Source organism: Planococcus citri, chromosome 5, assembly GCF_950023065.1.
Source record: "Planococcus citri chromosome 5, ihPlaCitr1.1, whole genome shotgun sequence".
Lineage (NCBI taxonomy): Eukaryota > Metazoa > Arthropoda > Insecta > Hemiptera > Pseudococcidae > Planococcus > Planococcus citri.
The window spans coordinates 32702978-32723388 of NC_088681.1; the positions used below are offsets into that span (position 1 = coordinate 32702978).

Sequence of the window (20411 nt, forward strand, 5' to 3'; positions counted from 1 at the left end):
GTCAGGCTGGAGCTAATACCTGGAATTTTGACAATTTTTGTATAACATATATTCATTATTTTAGTTGGCAGTGTATCCTCGATTCTTTTCAGTCACCTTTTATGAAGGAAGATGAGACTATATTGGTCTTCAAAATTAAGTTTTTTCTAAAAAAAATTCTGGTATTTCGTTGCAATATTTGAAGTGGTTCATGAGTTCTAATTTCGAAACCTCTCCCCCCTAACGAATTGTTGTTAATTTTTTGGAAGAAAATTTTCATGTTAGTTTCGTTCGTCATTGAATTTTTTTAATCGAAATCAAACCACTTCAAGAAACTACCAGAGTCCATAAAATCAAAATTCAGAAACTGAAAATATTTATTGAAAAAATCATTCAGATTGACTTTCATCTAACGAGATACGTAATACATCAGTTTCTAGCTTATTCAAACGATTGAAAACATATTGAGAATCATTGCGAACTGAAGAAAAATAACGCCTGAGAACATCAATCGCATCCAGTGCTTCAATTTTCGAAGGCGGTAGTTCACTTTTCACATCGTTTGCAGAATCCTCCTCTTCTTCGTCCTCTTCCTCTTCTTCATCGGGGGTGAATCGTGAAGCGATAATATCGTGAAAACTTAATTCAGCACATGTTGAAACATCATCATCTATTCGAATATAATTATCTAAATTACAAGCGAAGAACAACTGCCTCGTTGTTAACCAATCCGGATCATCATCCGTAGATCCTGACGATAGGAGAGTTGTATTATCTGAGAAAAAACCTGATTTCTGAAAGCAATGCTGTATGGTTGCTGCAGATACATCATCCCATGCAGCTGCCAGATAATGTAAGGCATCCAAAACATTCACAGAGAAATTGGACTGTTGTAAACAGCGTTCTATGATCCGACTTCTATACTTTTGTTTCACAACTTTCATTACACCCTGCTGTAGAGGCTGCAGACGGTCAGCAGTAGCAGGAAAAAATTTAACTAGAACGTTTTCGAGAACAATATCTGAGAGGTGTGCGGAACAGTTATCGATTAAAAGTAGCACCTTTCTGTGTTTGGCTTTCATATCACAATCGAGTTTCTTCAGCCAAGCTTTGAATAGATTTGCATTTATCCAGGCAGTCTTCTGTACTACATAGCTACATGGTAGAGATTTAATGTGCTTGAAACATGCTAGATTTCTGAGTTTACCTACAACCAGAGGTGTTAATTTTTCTGTTCCGTCCGCGTTTGCACAAAGCAAGATGGTTAATCTTTCTTCGCTTTGTTCTCCTTCGCGACAGATTTCATTCTGAAATTCTGTCAATTGATCAGGCATCAGTTTAAAGAAAAGCGCGCATTCGTCAGCATTAAATACATCGCGAGGTGTGAAACCAGAAATTATAGAAGGGAGTGTATCTTCGATCCATGAAGAACTCATCTCAACGCATTCTTCACTCGAGTCATTATTTTGAGAACTTTCGACGTATTCTTCACTCACATTTTCCACCTTTTTGGAATTTTTTCGGTGAGAAATATTGTGACGTAAGCGAAATCTATGAAGCCATCCATTCGAAGCGCTGAAATCTTCGATATTCAACTCTTTAGCAATTATTTGACTTTGAGCTTGTATAGTAGGTCCGTCGATGTGGTAGTTCTTATCACGTGCCTGCTTGTACCATTGCATCAGAACTGTCTCGAGTTTGTCGTATTTACCAGCTCGAATTTTTCTACGCTTCAGTCCACTTTTGGTAGCAGCTTCTTCTATTTCTTTCCTCTTTTCTATGATTGTTCGAAGGGAAGAGCTCGCAATTCCCAGAGATTTGGCTAAATCGCATTGCTTCGTGCCTACACTCTCGTCAAACGTTTTCAATATACGTAATTTATCAGCTAAACACAGTACTGTACGTTTTTTACTCACGGGCACATCTCGGTTGCTCGATGGAGTCGACATTGTTCACTTTTTCGCGAGAAATGAGCACCAAACTGAAAATATACGAGCGGAAATAGGTACTAGTATGTAAAGTAACTCCGCGGTATAAGCGGGATAGCGTTATACACCGACTCACGACCACGACAGCATCAGCACTGAATCTGTAGATATGGGTGGGAATTGAATAGAAGTTTGTAGGAAGGAGCGGCAGATGTGCGGTATAAGCGGGAAAGCGTTATACGCCGAAGCGTTATAACGGTATTTCACGTTAGATAAATTCTATTCGATGAAGTGGGCTACTTGAACAACATGGCAACACCGCGATTTCACGTTTGGGGAATTACAGAATCAATTTTATAGTTACGACTAGCCAGCTGTTCTGATCCTCATTTTTCAATGAAGTTCGATCAATTTCTTGAGAAATATTTTAGAATTTTGAACGTTTATTATTTAAAAAAATTGAAAATTACCATTTTTCAGTGAAAGTTTTTTCATTGAAGATTTATAAAATCGACCATTCCCACGTCCGATAAACCTCATTTCATGCCAATTTTTCAAACAATTTTGATTTTCTTCGAAGGATTTCAAAATCCTACCTATCAAAAAAGTTGAAATATGGACTAACAAAAATTTGAGTTCTACGTACCTTAGAGATGCTCAACTGAGAAATCCGTCAAATTCTCTCAGGAGAACGTTTTGAAATCGGTTCAAAAGTTCAATTTTTATTTTTGGCGGATTTTTGATTTAAAAAATTCAAAAAACTGTTTTAAGATGTGTAGACTTCTTTGTGAAATAGAAATTTTTTCGTGCAAAGTGAATCAGAAATGTAAATAATTTTTCAATTCAACTCCCACACATCAACAACTACGAGTTTTGGGCTATTCTGGAGCCTACCGCGGGTTTTCAAATGTCTCCAGAAATTAAAAATCGCTCTGTAGAGGGGCCGAACATTTCTCACGACAGTTTTAGACGGTTACTGTGAAATTCTTAGAGTGCCAGCTCAAAAGTAAATTTTTGAAAAATTTTTAAAGGGGAATATATATTGGCACGACAGGAAAAAAAAGTGGAACGACAGGACATTCGAACGACAAAATAGGGTATTTCAACGACAATTGATAACGACGGTTCAGCACAACAATTCAAGTAAGTAATACGAACGACAATTCAATTTCATAACGACGAAAGAAAATGTAATCCACGTCCAAACGAAATTTTGACCACCAAAAAAAATTATTGCTCGGAAAAATGAATAATTCCCAGCCAAAAAAAAACTTTTTCAAGAAAAATATTATTCGTAACTCATTTTCTTGTAAAAATTTTTTTTGTAAATACAAAAAAATAAATTTAACGAATGGGAAGTCCTTCATTTTTTGAAAAAACCTCCTTTTTAAGTTGAATTCAAAAAACTTTTTCTTTCCAAAAAAATTTTATTCTTGCAGAAATTGCTAAAAATTATGTTATGGTTTTTTTTTAGTTGCTAAAATTGTAAAAAAGTTTTGTTTTTTGGTCCAAATTTTCAAAAATTTTCAGAAGGCCTTCCTTTTTTTAGAATTATTAAATGAATTTTGCTTTTTACAAAACTGCCAAAAATCGTGGTTTTTTTTTCAAAAAACTGTAACTAATAAGTTTTCTATTTTTAAAAAAAATTCTCCTTTCATGTTCTTTTCAGTGAAATTTAAAAAAAATAGTCCAAATCGCTAAAAATTGATAGAAATTTCTACTGTTTTTTTTTTTTTTTTTTTTGAAATTTTCTTAAGAGGCCAGATAGGGATACCGACAACCTTTAGGGGCCAGACAGATGGGTCAAAATTACCTTGAAAGAGTAGCTAGACGACCATGAGAGGCTAGACAGGTACGTCAGTGACATTAAGATGATAAGCACACAGGTCAATGACCTTAGGATGCCAGACAGAAATATAGACGACCTTGAGAGGCTCAGATAGACGGGTCAATGAACTTAAAAAGTCCGATAGATAGACAGACATATGACTTGGGGAAGCCATACTAACTGGTCAATGATCGTCAGAGGCTAGCCAGACAAGTCAACGACCTTGAAAAGTCAGCCAGAAGGGGTCAACGACCTTATGAAGGCAGATGACCATGAGAGGCTAGACCGGTAGGTCAAAGACTTTAAGATGATAGACGCACAGTCACAGGTCAATGCCCTTTGGATGCCAGACAGGAATATACACGATCGTCGATCTTGAAAGGCTCAGGCAAACGGGTCAATGGCAACCGGTTCAAGACCTCAAGAAGCCAGGCAACACTTGCTTGAAATTTCATTCGAAGTTCAATAAGTAGGTTGGTACAGAAATGAGGGGGGGGGGGGTAAACTACCTTCGACTAGGATTTCGTTTTTTGTGCTATATCTTTGAGTGCGTAAGCAGTTTTCCATCCACCCTCGGGGCGGGGGGGGGGAGTACCTCTGAGGGAGTTTGCGTTTTCTCCGGCGGTTTCAAATAGATTGATTTGAAACTTGGTGTGAAGATGAAGAAGAAGATACTTGAGGGTAATTTGACTCCAACAACGACCCCAAAATTTACTTTGAAAACTTCAAATCAATGTAGAGGGGAGTCTAAAAAATCTGGAAAAATGCCAAAAAATATTTAAAATTTTTTTAGTGTATTTTCTTCCATTGAACTGATACTTTTTTTTATATTTTTTTGTGTGGAGGCCACAGCCTTCGGTTTTTCCTCCTGAAGCTAGTGATCAATTTTTTCTCGTAATTAGGTATACTTATCATCAAAGATACACTATCAACCTGGTGCACCTTCAATGTTGTGAAAAGCTAAAAATATGCAGAAAACTTTCAACTCAAAATGAACCTTCAAATCCAAAGTATACCTACCCAACATGGGCTTACGTATTATGTAGGTAAGGTACCTACACGCTATGTCGGAATTTATATATGTACTACGCGTTTAGAAATTTTCACTAGTTGCGAAAAGGAAAATTTTCAGCACCTTTTCTCTGCATTGTGTTAACGATAAAGTGATGAATAGTCGACGCTTCGGTAAATAAATCAGTTTTTCGACTCGTTCGAGAAAAGGTCATTTATTATTATCGTTAAAGAGTAACGAGTATTTACGCGCGCGGTTATACTATTTCAGTTTATATTTTCACGCGAATGGCGGGTAATTTGTCACGGTGTAACGAGAATAACGTAAATTTACGTAATTTTACTTTGTTTCGATTTATTTTTGGTAAATCGTTTGTCGTTGTTGTGCCGGAAGTACCCGTGTGAACCAGGCTATTATTACGAGATGAGTAAAGAGAAGAACGAATTTCGATCATCGATGAGATAGACCTTTTTTTTTCAGCCGAGGAAAAAAACATCAAACAGAAACCCATTCTACTTTTATCTGTGCTCCTTTTTTTTCGCCCTACTATTGCTCGGTTGTGTTTACTTATTTCGCGAAACCGTTGTATCACCTCTGTGCATAGGATGAAAAAAGTTGTATTGCTCAATTTATGAAGGATTTCGAATGGGATATTTTTGTATTAAGCTGCTGTGTTTCGGTATACGAGTACAATATACTGCGGTGTTGTAAAGAAGAAAAAATGTTGTGGAGAAACTGATTTTCGAAGACTTTGATCCGTATCCTTGGAAATATGGTTTGGTGTGGAGAATTCAACGCTGTGTATACAGGGTGTCTAAATTTGGCTCGAGAGTTGAGAATAAATTTTTGTGGTGTACGTCTAGATAATTATGATTTTACTAAAAATGGGAAACTTTTCTTGATTTTATTTTTATTCATTTATAGGAACACATTTTCAAAAGGTAGGTAGGTAGCGTAGCAAATATTTCATTTCCGGAAAATACCTACCTATATTCTTGCTGCGAGGAGTCGAAACAAATTGACCAATATAACTAGAACAAGAAATAATAAACTTTCATTATTTCCATTCGAACGTAGAACAAAGTAAATATCTCGTTTCGAGTTCGCAAAACAATTATTACCTCGAATAACACCTCGCAGTTGTGCTACAGAGACTACAACATTTTAATCCCAGTAAATAAATTTTCCAAGTTACAATGATATAATTCGACTTGGCGATACGATGGTTAAATATAATGAAAATTTTCATCGTGAACCTACTCGTATAAAAGCTCCGAGCCTGTAGTTCCTTTAACTTCGCTCTTATATAGGCTACAAAAATAAAATCCCGCGTATATAATCACAGAAACAGACGTATGAATTGTATTGGAAAAGTCGTCAAATGACGTTTATAATTTCCGCGTTCGTTGGGGAGAAAAATACTGACATGTATTTAACCGCAAACAAGAAACATTATTTTTTCATCCGACAAACTGACAGCTTATTTCTTTTTTTATTTTATAATCTTATTTGAATTCGTTTAACGTTATAAAGAAAAATGAAAAAATCTCCGATTCGCATTCTTTTTTAGAATTCTCAGTGGCGACGTTTTTTCACCGCTTTTATACTTTTCATGCAGCTGAAAACAAAACGACGAAATTAGTTTCTTTTTTGAAAACGAAATTTCAAAAATTTACCTACCTGCGTGTAACGTTTTGCCATCGTTTGTGTAAAAAGAGCGATGGAAATGGCTCATCAAAGAATGGTTTCCATAATGAAGTTAAATGTTTTACGCGGTAACTTAATTTTCGACGAAAAGACTCGCCCCGGCCCCGGCCCCGCGAAAACAAGTAGCAAGCGTTTTTCAAGCCTTATATAAAATTTCGGTTTTAAAAACATCATCATCGAAGAATTAGATTAGTCATTCGTGAAATTTATTGCTTCTATTTAAGGGTGAATTTTACGCTACGAAAGTTTCGATACGCATTTTACACTTGAATTGCCGCATTACAACATTTTAATCTTAAAGTACCTCGATACTGAAGCATAACTTTCCATAAAAATTCAACTTTTCTATTTGATATTTTTTCAGGCCGAATTTTTACCTTGGGAAATTTTCAATATTTTTTCTTTAATTTGTTGTAGTTGCGAGTTTTCTTGTTTTTTTTTTTTTTTTTTACCCCTAACAACTCGACAAGTTTTCGTCTTGTTCTTTCATCCTCTCTTGCTCTTTGCCCATGTTTGTCGGATTTTTAATTTTGTTCTTTTTTTTTTTAAGTAGCCACGCTCTTGTAATTTTCCAACGAGATTATTTTTTTATTTAAATCTCCTAGAAGCATTTTAGTGCGATTTAGGAGTGCGAGGGGTATAGTTGATTGGAATCTTTTCTAATTTATTGATGTAATTTTTTGGTGAGGATAACCGAACTTACAAGTACCGGCTTGCACGTGGAGTGTCTAGGCGAAAGTACCTACCTATCCTTTGGTATGATTCTTTCGCTCCAAGCTTATTAATCATGCCTGAAATACTTATTTTTTACTCGTCTGCAACTGCAACGTAGAATGAATACAAATTTTGGATGAGTCGAATTAAAGGGACAAAAAAGCCTAAGAGATTTCAAAAAAATGTTTGACCCTGACAGTTAACAATATTTCAATAATGCTATCCATAAATTTCATTGTGATGACTTTTTTTCAACTTTATATTATCAGGAGGGAGTTAAGCTGTATTTTTTCGAAAATATGTTCATCTGCAAAAATTACTCGCACTAAAATCAAATGAATTTTGTGGCAATCTTTCTTTCAATATTTAAATAGAGCAGATCGATTGCGTGAAATTTAATATTTTTTACCTAAAAAAAAAGTTGTTATCACAAAATTAGTTCAGTTATGAGATTTTTCCTACTTCCACTACTTTTTTTGAAGAAGAAGAAGAAGATTCGCCATAGCTCGAGAATAAGCCAAAGTTGATTTTTAGCTGCACGAATTGAGAATTGATTTCCATGTACATGTTGAATTGTTTGTGTATTTTGAGTAAGGTAGATTTTCGTCTGACTTGGTTACCAGCCATGCCAGATACATCACGGTGATAGGGCTGCTATCTAGGCCTCAGTGCTTGCCTGGTCCTCTTTTAGTCGCCTTTTATGACAGGCAGAGGGTACCATAAGGATACAAAGACAATGGCCTTCAAAGGAAAGAAACCAGTAAGAAGCAAGATTGTAATTAATGGAAAAATCATTGAACACGTCAATAATTTCAAATACCTGGGAAACACAATATCATACCAGGGAGAAGTAGATGTTGGTGGAAAGATTGCAAAGTTCCTGAGAGTCACAGGACTGATAAATAGGACCCTGAGAAGCAGTAAGGTGCGAAAAGAAACAAGATTGAAGGTGTACAATACCCTAGCAATACCAATGATGACTTATGGAAGTGAGGTATGGGCACTGAAGAAATCTGATGAATGAAGAATAATGGCAGCGGAGATGAAGTTCATGAGGAGAATGGCAGGGGTGACTCTCAGAGACAGAGTCCCATCTGAGAAAATAACAGCAGATCTCGGAGTGAAGCCAGTCATGAAGAAGATAAAACAGTGTAGGAAAGATTGGAGAAATCATGTCAAAAGGATGGAGGAAACAAGATCACCAAAACAGGTCCTCCAATATACACCAATGGGGAAGAGAAGCAGAGGGAGACCAAGGAGGAAATGCACTGATACCTCAGGCTCATCCTCAACAGGTTCTACACTATAGCAGACAGGCCAACAGGCCTACCGCTTACAAGGAAACAACGACGACGAATTGATTTCCAAAACAGTGGTACCTAAATCTCATTAGAGGTTCCAGAATGGCTTGTGTGAGGTCTTTGCCTCAACTCAAATCAAGCCTTTGCTTGGAAAATAAATATTCAGGAAGATGCGCAAATAAGTTTATTTGACAAAAATATATAAAATAACTAGATAATCAGTAATCACGCGTGAGATAAATACGTAATGAATTGATAAACAACAACTGTGTCTCAAAGTACAGTAAAATGCTTTGTACTGGTTTGCTGTGTGCACAGATGCCCTTGGCAGCTTGGCAGATGCCTGTTGAGCGCCTTGGTAGCTTGGCAGTTGCCTGTCGAGCACCTTGGCAGCTTGGCAGTCGCCTGTTGAGCAATGCCACAGTACTCCCTCCTAGCAGGGAAACCACAATACAAAAATGAAAAATACTATAAAGATATAAATAAGTATGCTAGAAAATATACTTACAGTAAAAATATACACAAGATATGTACATATGCAAAAACTCATTACAAAATTTGAAAAAAGGTAAAAGAACCAAATGAGTAAAATAATGAGAAAAATTAGTATGAAAAATGACTAGAATTACACGATAAAATACATAAAAATGAAAAATAAAAACGATAAAATTATTACACTACATAATATTTTAAAAACACAAACAAGTGATTAAAAAAGAAAAAGGATACTATTTCAAGTAGGTTCCCTGGAATTTGACCTTCCGCTTTGGTATGATCTTCTTTGGAGGTTCAGTTTGTGGCTCTGGAACAATTTTTGGCTCTGGAACTTCCATTGACTCATCTGGAAGTAGGTAGGCTGGTTTCAGACGGATCTAGAGAGACAACTATTGTATGTGCATCCGCCTCATGAAGTCTGGTGTAGGGCAGCTGTAGTGCTTAACGCGTCTCAATTTGAAGGAAAGCATGAGAGCAGTCTTTGAGAGCATCTGATACATAGATTGCACCTTGTTTGCACATTTGCGTCGTCTCTGGCCTTACTGGGAATTGCCTCTCGAATACCATGGATGACTTCAGGCTCATTAAAATGTTAGAAATTCAAAGTAATTGAAATAGCAAATGATAGGATTTTAGGTAATTTTTGACCATATTCTGTGAAAGCAGAATTGAAAGAAACTCTGTTTTGACAATAAGCGTGATTGAAAAATAAACTGCATGTGCTGCTGACAATAATGATTTTCGAGTTTTCATTTGCTCTTCTCTTTGCTCTTTCTAGCTGCGTAACAGTAAATTTTTTTACCTTTGTTGATGGTTTTAATTTTTATACTATACTTCCTAGTCCTCCTGAGACGCTGAAATTTGACATGTTAAAATTGCTACATTTTTGAAGTATTATGTCTTTTTTGGGGGTTCCAACTTTCTAGCCCCTTTCATTACGCATCCTCTCCAACTATGAAGAAGTACTAGTACATAGATTTTTGATCCTTTTTTGCGGAGCTTTTCATGCCCCTAGCTCTTTCACGTTGATCTTAGTCGGAATTTTAGATATATACAATCAAAAAGTATTTCATAGATGTGTATTCTGAAGATCTGTACTTTGAACCTTCCACCCCTTCCGTCCCTCCCTTTCACATTTTATGTAAGAAAAATGCGTTTGTTTGTGTTTTTTTTTTTTCAGCAGTTTTATATTTTTCAATACAAAATTTTTTTCTAAAAGTGTTTCGAGTGTATAAATTGAACATAATTTTTCGATGAAAAAAATGATCCAAAAAGGAAGATTACTTTGATGCGCCTTTCCTCGGCGCAATCCATTCAATCTATGGTGAGAAAAGCGCCGCCAACATTTTCGTCGAGGTCGTGTCGCTCGTCAAATTAAAACACCGCAGCACAATTGAAAGACGCGCCGCGCCGCGAAAAGGTTTGAATATTCTATTAACTCGACTCTGTAGTACACATGGTAGAAGAAGTACAAAGATATAGTGTAAGTCGTTGTGTGTGCGAAATCGCGAGCACAATCTAATTCGTTGCTTTATTTTAAATAACCCGTTGAGCACGTATCATCGTTTCAACTTTGGCTACACTCTCTCATGCAACGCGCCTGGTATAAGTATCGATTAAGGGTGCCAGATCAAGAACACTTGTACCAAACATGAGTTTTCTCTTAATCCGACATCGCAAGTCAAGTACACACACATGCAGAATTACACAGCTCAATTCTGCAGCTCGTCCGAGAAGTGGAGTTATTCTCCAAATGTACGTACAAGGTTACACTCGCGTGGTATTTTTGTATAAATTAACTCGAACGCGATCCCAAACACTAAATTACAATGTATACGTAATCTTTATATTATGCTATACCATTATACGAGTACTACATACGTTTGCGGTATCGCCAGCCATTGATGGTATGTGTGGATGAAAATCGCCATTTGTTATGTAAATTTGAAATTTTTCACATTTTCGTATAATGTGGCGTAACCTTCGCAATGTCTCGTTGAGAAAAAATTTTCCAACTGGTATTTGAAAATGCGGCATGTACTCGTACTTTGAGTGTAGTCGTCTTTGGCCAAGGTCAATCTGCTCTGCATGCAGTTTACTAGCTGCGAATTTTTCAACACAGACGACAAAATGGACCAAATTTTCATGGGTTTTGAGGGAAAAAATCCTGCGTAGGTACACGGGTGGTCGTTGTTGTTGTTAGAAATTAAACAGTGTGTCCTTTCTGTGGGCTTGTAAATGGCTTGAAAGTTTGCTCGTAATGACCAACGTGTTAAAAAGTTTTACAGGTGTATAAATAAAGTTCTCGGAATAGCCTAGATCTACACATAAAAGAATCCCATGTCAGCGATATATAGCCCCGTTTAGTTTAAAGTTTAATAAATTTTTTCCATTTTTAAAGTTACCTACTGTTGAAAAAAATGTTCTATTCAAATAATAATAACATCGAATGTGCGACCGACGACGTATACCTACTACCTAAGTCGTAAACATAAACAGATTAACATGCCAGACAATTTAATATGCATTACTTGAATTATTACATTTATTGTCATGGTAACTTGTACGGTCGTTTTTCGTAATTTCTATACACCAAAATGTACCTATATTATTAAAAAAAAAAAGCAAAAAGAAGAAGAAGAGAAAAAAAGACGCAGGATATTTCATACCAACGAGTCCGGCTTTAAATTGACGTAATTTAAAAATAAATATAATATGGCATTTCTCATTTTGTGGTTTATACGATACGATAAATTTATACCATATGCATAATTATAGTACGTTGGTTTAGTAAACGACGACTTCGTTATTTCAAAATCACACCGTTTACTCGAATAAAATCATTACTATCGTATTTCAAACACTATGTCATCATTAAAGCGAAATATACCTACCTGTACGCCTTCTCCTATATACCTCTGTAAATATACTTGTGTAAAGTTTCGCCTAAAACTTTCGTCGTGGGTTCAAAGTCGCACACGTCGTATTAAATTCGATATTTTATACACGATTAATAACGAAGCAATAAACGAATCCGTTTTTCTTTTTTCTTTTGTTAAATTGTTCTTTTTTTTTTGTGGCGAGTACGCTACATTTATTCGACAAAATCAACATGAACGAAAAATTCTTTCATAATAAGTGCGATTACCTGAATGTACAAAGTACAATTGCCAACGATTCAAAATAGGTTAGGTATGTATGTAATACTACGTACTTTAGGAAAGCTTTCGTTATACATGGTGAAAAATTAACAACGCTATTCGACTTTTAATGGTTTCATTTTAACAAACATGAACAAAACGAAAAGATTTGTTACACGCGACTTTACTAAAATGCTTTCCTTTTGTAATTGTTGGCGAAAGATTAGTTGTGCCAAGGAGTAAAGTAGGTACACACTATACGCTTTTCACGCTATAATTAACAAGATGTTTTCTTACGTACCCAATAGTGATACATAATGCGATAAAATATCACTATAACGATATTTTTCTTTATCCTTATTTTTCCATACTAATTGACCGAGCTTTTTCCTTTGTTGTTAACTTTCGTCGTATTTATAGGTAGGTATTATTACCTGATGGTATTACCTTTTTTGTGAAGTAATAATAAGTAGGTACTTACTACCTGGCCAGGTAGTACAATCGCACTTGTTTTTTCCATATTCTAACCTGATTTAATATCTGTTGTGTTTGGACACATATATTTTTGAAACCACTGAAGGCAGTTTTTCAGAATTTTCTGGGCATTTTTACTCTTATTTTAGCTGAAAGTGGAGGGTGTGGGGAATTTTGATGCTGTGTTCAGTTTCAGCCGGATAAAGTAAGGTTTCAATTTTTCCTTCAACAAAATTTTTGGAAAAAAAAATTAAAGCACCGATTTTTTAAAATGTTGATGCGTAAGTACATTTCAATTCAACCCCTCTTCCATTTCTTTCGGCTCATTGTGGGTCCCAAATGTATCCTACCATCTCTGTCTCCAGGTTATCCTGAATCAGGAATCGTACTCAGACACTCAGTTACTTTTTAAGTAGGTAAATAAGTTACTAAGGCTACTAAAAGTAATTTTTGGTTACCAAATTGCTTCTTTATACATTATAAAGAAGTGTTCACTTTTTCATTCTTTTCGAACTGGTTATCTTTTCAGGGTGTCTATCTGTTCTGCTTATCCTGCTAATCCTGTTTTGGTCTTGCTTTTCATCAAATTCATCAAAATGGCTTTCTTTTTTTTCAATTAAAAAATTTTTTTGTCGATAAAATGTTTGAAAAAAGGTTGTTTTTTCACCTGACTTGAATGATGAAAAAATTTGGGGTAGAAATAGGTTTTAGCTGCTGGAAAAATATCAACATTTTCAGTAAATTTATTCATTTACTCGTTATGAAAAACAAGACTTTTTTTAGAATGATGAAAACGGTTGTTTTTTTTGGTATTCTGAACTGAAAATTTTCCGAAAATGTTATGCCTCGCTATAGTCGTCGCCACGCTTTTCAAAGTAATTTTCAAAATAAAAAATTGAGGTGGTAAAAATATTGTCAACTCCTCCCCCTTGAAAAAAAAAAGAACTGAAAATCTGAAAAATTTAAGTGTAAAATTCTGACTCAAAGAAAAATTGTGAAGGTTTAGCAGAACACTTCACCCGTAAAAATTGAAATGTTGAAAGCATTTTTCGACACCCCCTTTCATTCCAAAGACACTGAATAAGTGGAAAATTGAAGTGTTAAATGTTGAACATTCCTCCCCCTCTTCCATAACGAAATCCTAAAGATATGGAAAAATTTCTTGCCAAAAGTCTAGCAAACTTCTGCTTATTAATTTTGAAATTTTGTTGGACACTTTGCTCTGCCTTTTCAGCGAGACTGTTCTGAAGTCCTGCCTTTAGCTAAAGTTCGTGAAGTCTTGCTTCCTTCCATAAACTGCAAAAAAAATGTTGTTCTTGGCCGAAAATTGCAAAAAGTTGTCGTTTGTTTATGTCTCATTTATTCCCCAAAAATTGTTCATAAGACTTGCTTCGCTGTCAAAAATTCTTTTCTTTTATTGCTAAATTGTCAAAGTCCACCTTTATGCTAACATTTTACAAAAAAAAGCCATTTTTTACAAAAAAAAAAAGTAATCAGTACTTATCACTATTTGGCTAGAAATTCTCGAAGTCTTGCTTTTTCCAAAAATTGACATGTAAATGCTTACTTTTTACCAAATTGCTATAAAATCTTGCCTTTTTAAACCAAAATTTGTCAAAAAGTTTCACTTTCTTGCTAAAGATTGCTAAAAAAAGTTCGTTTCTTTACCAGAAAATACAAAATCATTAAAAATCGTCGTTTTTTTTAAAAAAAAAATTCAAAAATTCTCATTTTTTTCAGAAAATTTTCCAAAAATTTCTAGTATTTTTTTGTCCAAAAAAACTCTCTGACTTTGGCTAAAACTGTAAAAATCTTGTATTTTTTTCTTTTTTCACTTTTATGTTGAAAATTGCTTACAATTATCTTATTTTTTAATCAAAAAGTTGCAAAGTATCCTTACTTTTCTGACGAAAATTTGAAAAAGGTATAATTTTTTACCACTAATACGTACTAAATGTCTAAAAGTCCTGCTTTTTACTAAAATTATCGAAGTCTCAATCGTATTTTTTTTCATTTTTAATTGAAATTTTATCAATTCTTTCAGTAATTTTTTTTTGCATTAAAATGTTCTGCTCACGTCTTATAACTTTTTTGGTTACTTTTTCAATTTTCTCTTAGGGTTTTTTTTTTTTTTTTTTGGTGAAGAAATTGAGAACAAGCCGTGATTTTGATTTTTTAGCGAAAAAAGTTTTCGAACAGGGCGAAATTTCGCAGTTTTAAAAATTTTATTCCGCACAATTTCTTTTGAAATGAATCATCAGCAGCAAACAAATCGTTTACAGAATAACTAAGTATGAAGTTATGTCAAGATGGAAGTAAAATAAGACAATGTCCAATTGTCCATGTATACGAGTATGTATTATTGCATTTGTCATCTGATTAATTTGTTTGTTTTTTTTGTACTTTTTTTTAATGTACTTACATGATTGAGATCAATCGAAGTGTGTGAAATGCTAATACCATTATAAGTATTAAATCTACTTACACGAAGCTTTCAAGTGGTTGAATGAACAACACTGCGATGAACTTTTACATCGCGCCAAAATGTCGACGAATCATTTGCTCGGTTTACACTCTCGAAAAAAGAACGCCGAGTAAGATTCTCGTTATGTTGAAAAAAAAAAAAATTGTGGCGAACAAGATGATAGAGACGACGAGGTCGAGTATAGAATGGTAGACGTACGTACGTGAAAAAAAGGCGGTCGTGTTTTTTTCTCCGCAATTACCATTTCTCATTTTCGTTGAAAATAGTATCATTTTAAGTGTATAGGCGAGCTGTTTTTTTTTGTTGCGTTTGTTTCATGCTTTAAAATAATTTTTTACATGGGTTACATTATTTTTGTTGATTTTAATTTGGCTCGGATGTGCTATACGACATTGTATTTTACCACGTACTATACATCAACGGGTGTTTTGTTCTTTTTACATGGTTAACACGGAAACTGCAGAATGTATAAGGAAAAGCGCTGCTCGTCGTCATTCTCACGACCGTGTATAAGGTTTAAAAATTGATAATTTTGTACCACATAGTTACGTGGTGTGGTGTGGTGAACATCTACGAAGAAAAGGCACGAGATATGCGTTATACCGCATTTTGCGAAGCATGTTGCGGTGTAAGGAAAATCATAAAATTCACCGATTGTGACAGTTTTCCAATTTATCCGCGTTAAATGATTTTAGCATCGTGTTAATTTGATTTTCACCTCAATACGAGTACTATACGCCAAGTCACACGTAAAAGTACATGCTTGAGATTTTCATCGGATGAAACACTCTTTAAAATGACTATACGTTCTTGAAAGTTGTCTACGCATTTGGAGCTTTTATATTGTCAAGAATTTTCGGCTCTTGTATAGTGGGTCTACCCTTCATGTGATGCTTAGGGAGGAATGAGGAAGGGAGATAACGACGCAGGTAGACTCTTCTTATATATATATGAGACGACTGAAATAAATTTGAGTAGTTGGCGAGCTGTTTTTTTTTTTATCAGACATTTTACCGTTGACATGTGGTATATTTTTATGTATCGTAAATTTTTTTATTACTACTATAAATTAAGCTGGAAACCTATCTGCGTATAAGGTTATACTTTAGCTACGTAAACTTAATACTTTTACCCTTTAGAAGAAGCTAGATTCGGTCATAATCTCGTTGTTATGTATTTTATTATACAAAAGGCAAGATCGCTCGGTTGCTTGGGTCCCTGGATCTGTGTATATACCTAAGAGTTCCACTTGCTTCAATTTTTTTATTAGACGAGACCAAATACGTGATATTTTACGGAGTACTATTTTGCTCAAAAAATATATTTCTTCTTCTTGAGAGACTTCAAAGCGTCAATTTATGGTACACAATGTTGCGTGATTCGAATGTAATAATATAATACTTACCTCTATAGGTACGTCTGCTACGGTGAAATCCCACAGCGATATTATAAAATCAGCGACTCGGAAACGTAATAGAAAATCGTCACATATTTAATGTATGTAAGCATATTTTCGGCGATATTTTTATACCTTAACGTTTCGATGAAATGCGAAGTGTTTTGATTGTCGTGTTATGTTACATATTTTGGTACTTAAGATGTGTATTGTAACCGTGAAATGTGATGAATGGAATTACCTTGTTTCGTCTTCTAATGTGTTTGAATTAATGATTCAACGAATACCTAATTTTGGAGTGGAAAATTTTCCAAGATTCGTAATGTAATGAACAAACATTGAGAAAGGATGATAGATTAGAAACCAACCACTGTCGTTAAATTCTCAAAAAATCGACGACTCTTCCCCCTCATAAAAACCTGTCTGCCAGAATGGACAAAAGTCTTGTTTTTTTTTTTGGTGGAGAAATTAGCCAAAAACGTTTACTTACTTTGAAATAAGTATAGGTAAGTACCCAAAATTTCTGTTTTGTAGGTCAAAATTTCTAAACGTTCTGCTTTTTTGCCAAAATTACTAAAAATAATGCTGTTGTTTTTTTACCATAATGTCTTTAAAAAATATGTACTGTTTTTTTTTTTTTTTTTTTTTTTTTTTTTGACAAAATCTCCCTCAAGCTACACTTTTTTTGGACAAAATTGTCAAAAAGATCTTCCTTTTTTTGTCAATTTGTCATTAGTTGTTTTTGAATTATTTTATTTTCAATTTGTACATTTTTTGAGTTTGTCCATTTCGCATTTTTAATACGTACCTATACATACGAGAAATCGTAACAACTTGAATAAATGTAAACTCCGAACCAAAAAAAATAAAAAAAATCATTTTTGGGAAGGAAGGAAGGGGAGAGGGAGGGAGAGAGGTTGAAAATATTTTGGAAGGTATCGATTTTTTTCGAAACGTAGTGAAAAAGTAGTGAAAAGGTGGTGACTTTTGGTCAACAAATCCCTGTAGACACCCTGTTTGATATGATGCTTCTTGTTTTCTCTTTTGAAAAAAAAAACACTACCTATTACCTACCCTACCTATATTATGTTTTATTGCACATTTGTTACTTATGCGAAAATTCCAACACATCTACTACCTTCATAGACAAAAACGAGTATGAGATTCGAAATCAATTCTGCAAGTAATTTTTGGGTACCAAACTATATAAAAAGAAAGACACGTGGCTTTAAAATTTTCGAAGATATTTTTTCATCATTTTTTTGGATCTTGAGTATTCGAAAAATTGTTCAAAAATGATCGAAAAATGCGAGTAGTCAGCTACACTGCCACAACTTTGAGAATCGTCTCTTCTGGTCAGAAGTCGAGTTTCAGACGATTCTAAAAGTTGTAGCAGTCCATGCAATCGCATTCTTCGACCATTTTTGGGCATTTTTTTGAAAATTTTGGACCCAAAAAATACCCTTTTGGATGCACAGATTCTAAATCGTGTCCAAACTCCTGGAAACTGAACTTGTGACTAGAAAAAACGATTCTCAAAGTTACAGCTGCCTAATTGTATTTTTTGCCCATTTTTGGGTCCAATAATTACCTTTTCGGACACACAGACTTAAAACTGCGCTCAAACACCAATCGCATTTTTCGATTATTTTTGAGTATTGTTTTGAGAATCTTGGGCCCAATAAATATACTCTTTTGAATGCGTAGTAGGGTGTTCATAAATTAGGAAACATGGTTTCATCAAAGAATTCAATCCGGGTTTTCTTGGTGCATCAGATGATTAAATATGTCAAAAATGAGGTTCCTACATTTTTATATAAATCAAATTAAAATTTTTCTTTAATTTGATCGAAGTTTGAGTTTTTGAAATTTTGAATTCTGGTAACTTGGTAAGTAGGTAGTTTTTAAATAGGTAGGTAGGTATTCTTTTGGTGTTTTGTCCTGCAGAAAAATGTTCATGCTTTTTGAGATACATCATCAGCAAACTCGATTTTTGTGAGTTTGCTTTCTGAAAAGTTTTTAAAAAAAATTATTTAATGTCAATTGAAAATCTACGACCTCTTTCCATCCATGATTCTGAAAAAAATAGTAGATTATGCAACTAGGGAGATAATGTGATTTTCAAAATGGTTGAAGATCACATTATTTCCCTTGTTCCGTAATATATTTTACGTTTTTAAGGGAGAAAATCGCTAGTTTGTCCACCGAGCGATTAGCGAGCGGGAGTTAATGTAGCGGATTATCTCCCTAGAAACGTAAAAAAACTTGATCTGTGTTCAATTCCCTTCCATCCTATACCTATCAAGTTCATGATTTTTGTTTTGATAAATATGTAGTAAAAATAATAAATAACTTCAAAAAGACTCATGTTAGCTGGCTTTAAACTGGTAAATTTTCTCCATGAAAATATCAAACCGATTTGTTCGATTTTGAATTTTCAACCCTTTCAATGATTCTTCAACTATTTCAAATCTTTCAACAATACTTAATGCGATCTATGTAAAAATTTTAAACATCGCCAAAACGAGCAAAAATCAATTTCAGAAGTTGAAATATTAGATCACGTGTTTTAGAAAATTTCAAACCAGCGTAGAAAATAATGTGAGAACTACAGCTACGTAGTAAGTATACTAAAATTATCTAGGTACCTACTCGAATTTCAAGGGGTTTGGATGTGCTTTTTTCATCCGTTAAGGTCGTGCTCTAACCCACAAAGACGAATCCAAATAATTCCCTTGTTAATTCAAGCAAATTAACATTCTACCGTAATAAATCGATGGTTAAACTGAAAATGTACTAGGTTGTCCCTGGAGAAGTTTTAAAGTTTGGATAACGGGGACATTTTTCAAAGATTTATCTCTCTATGAAAAATTCTCCTACTTAAAATCTTGATCCTCGAGAAAGATGTGAAAAAATGTTTCCGGATTAAACATAGAAAATAATACTGATTTTTTTTTAAAAAAGGTTTCCCACTCATCCCTTTAGTTTTTACGCTTCGGATTCTCTTTTTTATTATATTCCACCGGTTTGCATGTATAAATGTAGTTCGGCAAGCCATAATTGAAATAACAAAAGCCAAAGCCATCTCATTAAAGTAATATCGAGCATTTTCATCGTATTGAAAAATTCAATTCATAAAAGGCAAAAAATTATTTCATTTTGTTCAATGGAAATCTTATGAATTACTGATTATTTTCTGTGTGAAAAAATTTCAACAATGTTGCTGACCACCAATAGACACCACTACATGAAACCAAATTATGTAGAAAATTTATAAGTTGGCTTTGTAATTGGCTTACATTCAACCATTATTATCCTTTTTTCTCGCTAATTGCCTGCTTTTCATTTGAATTAAAAAAAAAAAAAAGTTAAATTCGTGTGGTTATAGGATCTTGAATATATTTTACATTTTTTATGGGTACTACCCTCTCATAAACGTGGTATTAATTTTAAATTGAGTTCGACGTTACAGCCAACCGAGGCAAGGTCAATTATGGAACCTTTTTTAACCATTTCGATATCGCTTATTTATACAGGGATGAAAAGGAAACCCGAATAGGAAGTAATCAGGTGGTACAGGGTGTTCCAGAATAACCTTTCACATTTTGGTAACCACTGATCTGTGTTCAAGTGGAGCTAGGGGAATGGTAAAGGCGGTTCTAGGTAGCCAAAGCATGCCGAATTATGTTTCAATAGTTATTTTTTGCCCTGGAGAAGTAGATGGCTGTACAGTGTGCTTTTACTGTGAAGGCCTTTTTTAAAAATAAAGGTTCCTGTAACTCTTTACTCCTTACTCATCAGTAACGAAGCTCATTTTTATCTAAATGGTGAAGTGAATAATTGGAATGTGCGCTTCTAGTGTACAAAGAATCAGTTGATAATACTTGAGAAACATCTAAACCTCCGCCAAGTTGACTGTTTGGTTGGGCGTGGCTAAATTCGGTATAGTGGG

At 34.4% G+C, this 20411-nt stretch overlaps 2 protein-coding genes across 3 annotated transcripts in view; one reads left to right on the forward strand and one right to left on the reverse strand.

The window, feature by feature from the left end:
• LOC135846591 (T-lymphocyte activation antigen CD86-like) overlaps positions 1–20411 on the forward strand; it is a 366864-nt gene that overhangs the window by 199317 nt on the left and 147136 nt on the right. The gene's annotated exons all lie outside the window — the stretch shown is intronic.
• LOC135846773 (tigger transposable element-derived protein 6-like) lies at positions 369–2047 on the reverse strand. The gene has a single exon (XM_065366055.1). The coding sequence runs from the start codon at positions 1926–1928 to the stop codon at positions 369–371; it is 1560 nt and encodes a 519-aa protein (XP_065222127.1). The 5' UTR covers positions 1929–2047.

What these genes read in the sequence shown, in the direction of transcription:
- LOC135846773 (XM_065366055.1), bottom strand. Translation starts at nt 1,928, where the DNA reads ATGTCGACTCCATCGAGCAACCGAGATGTGCCCGTGAGTAAAAAACGT.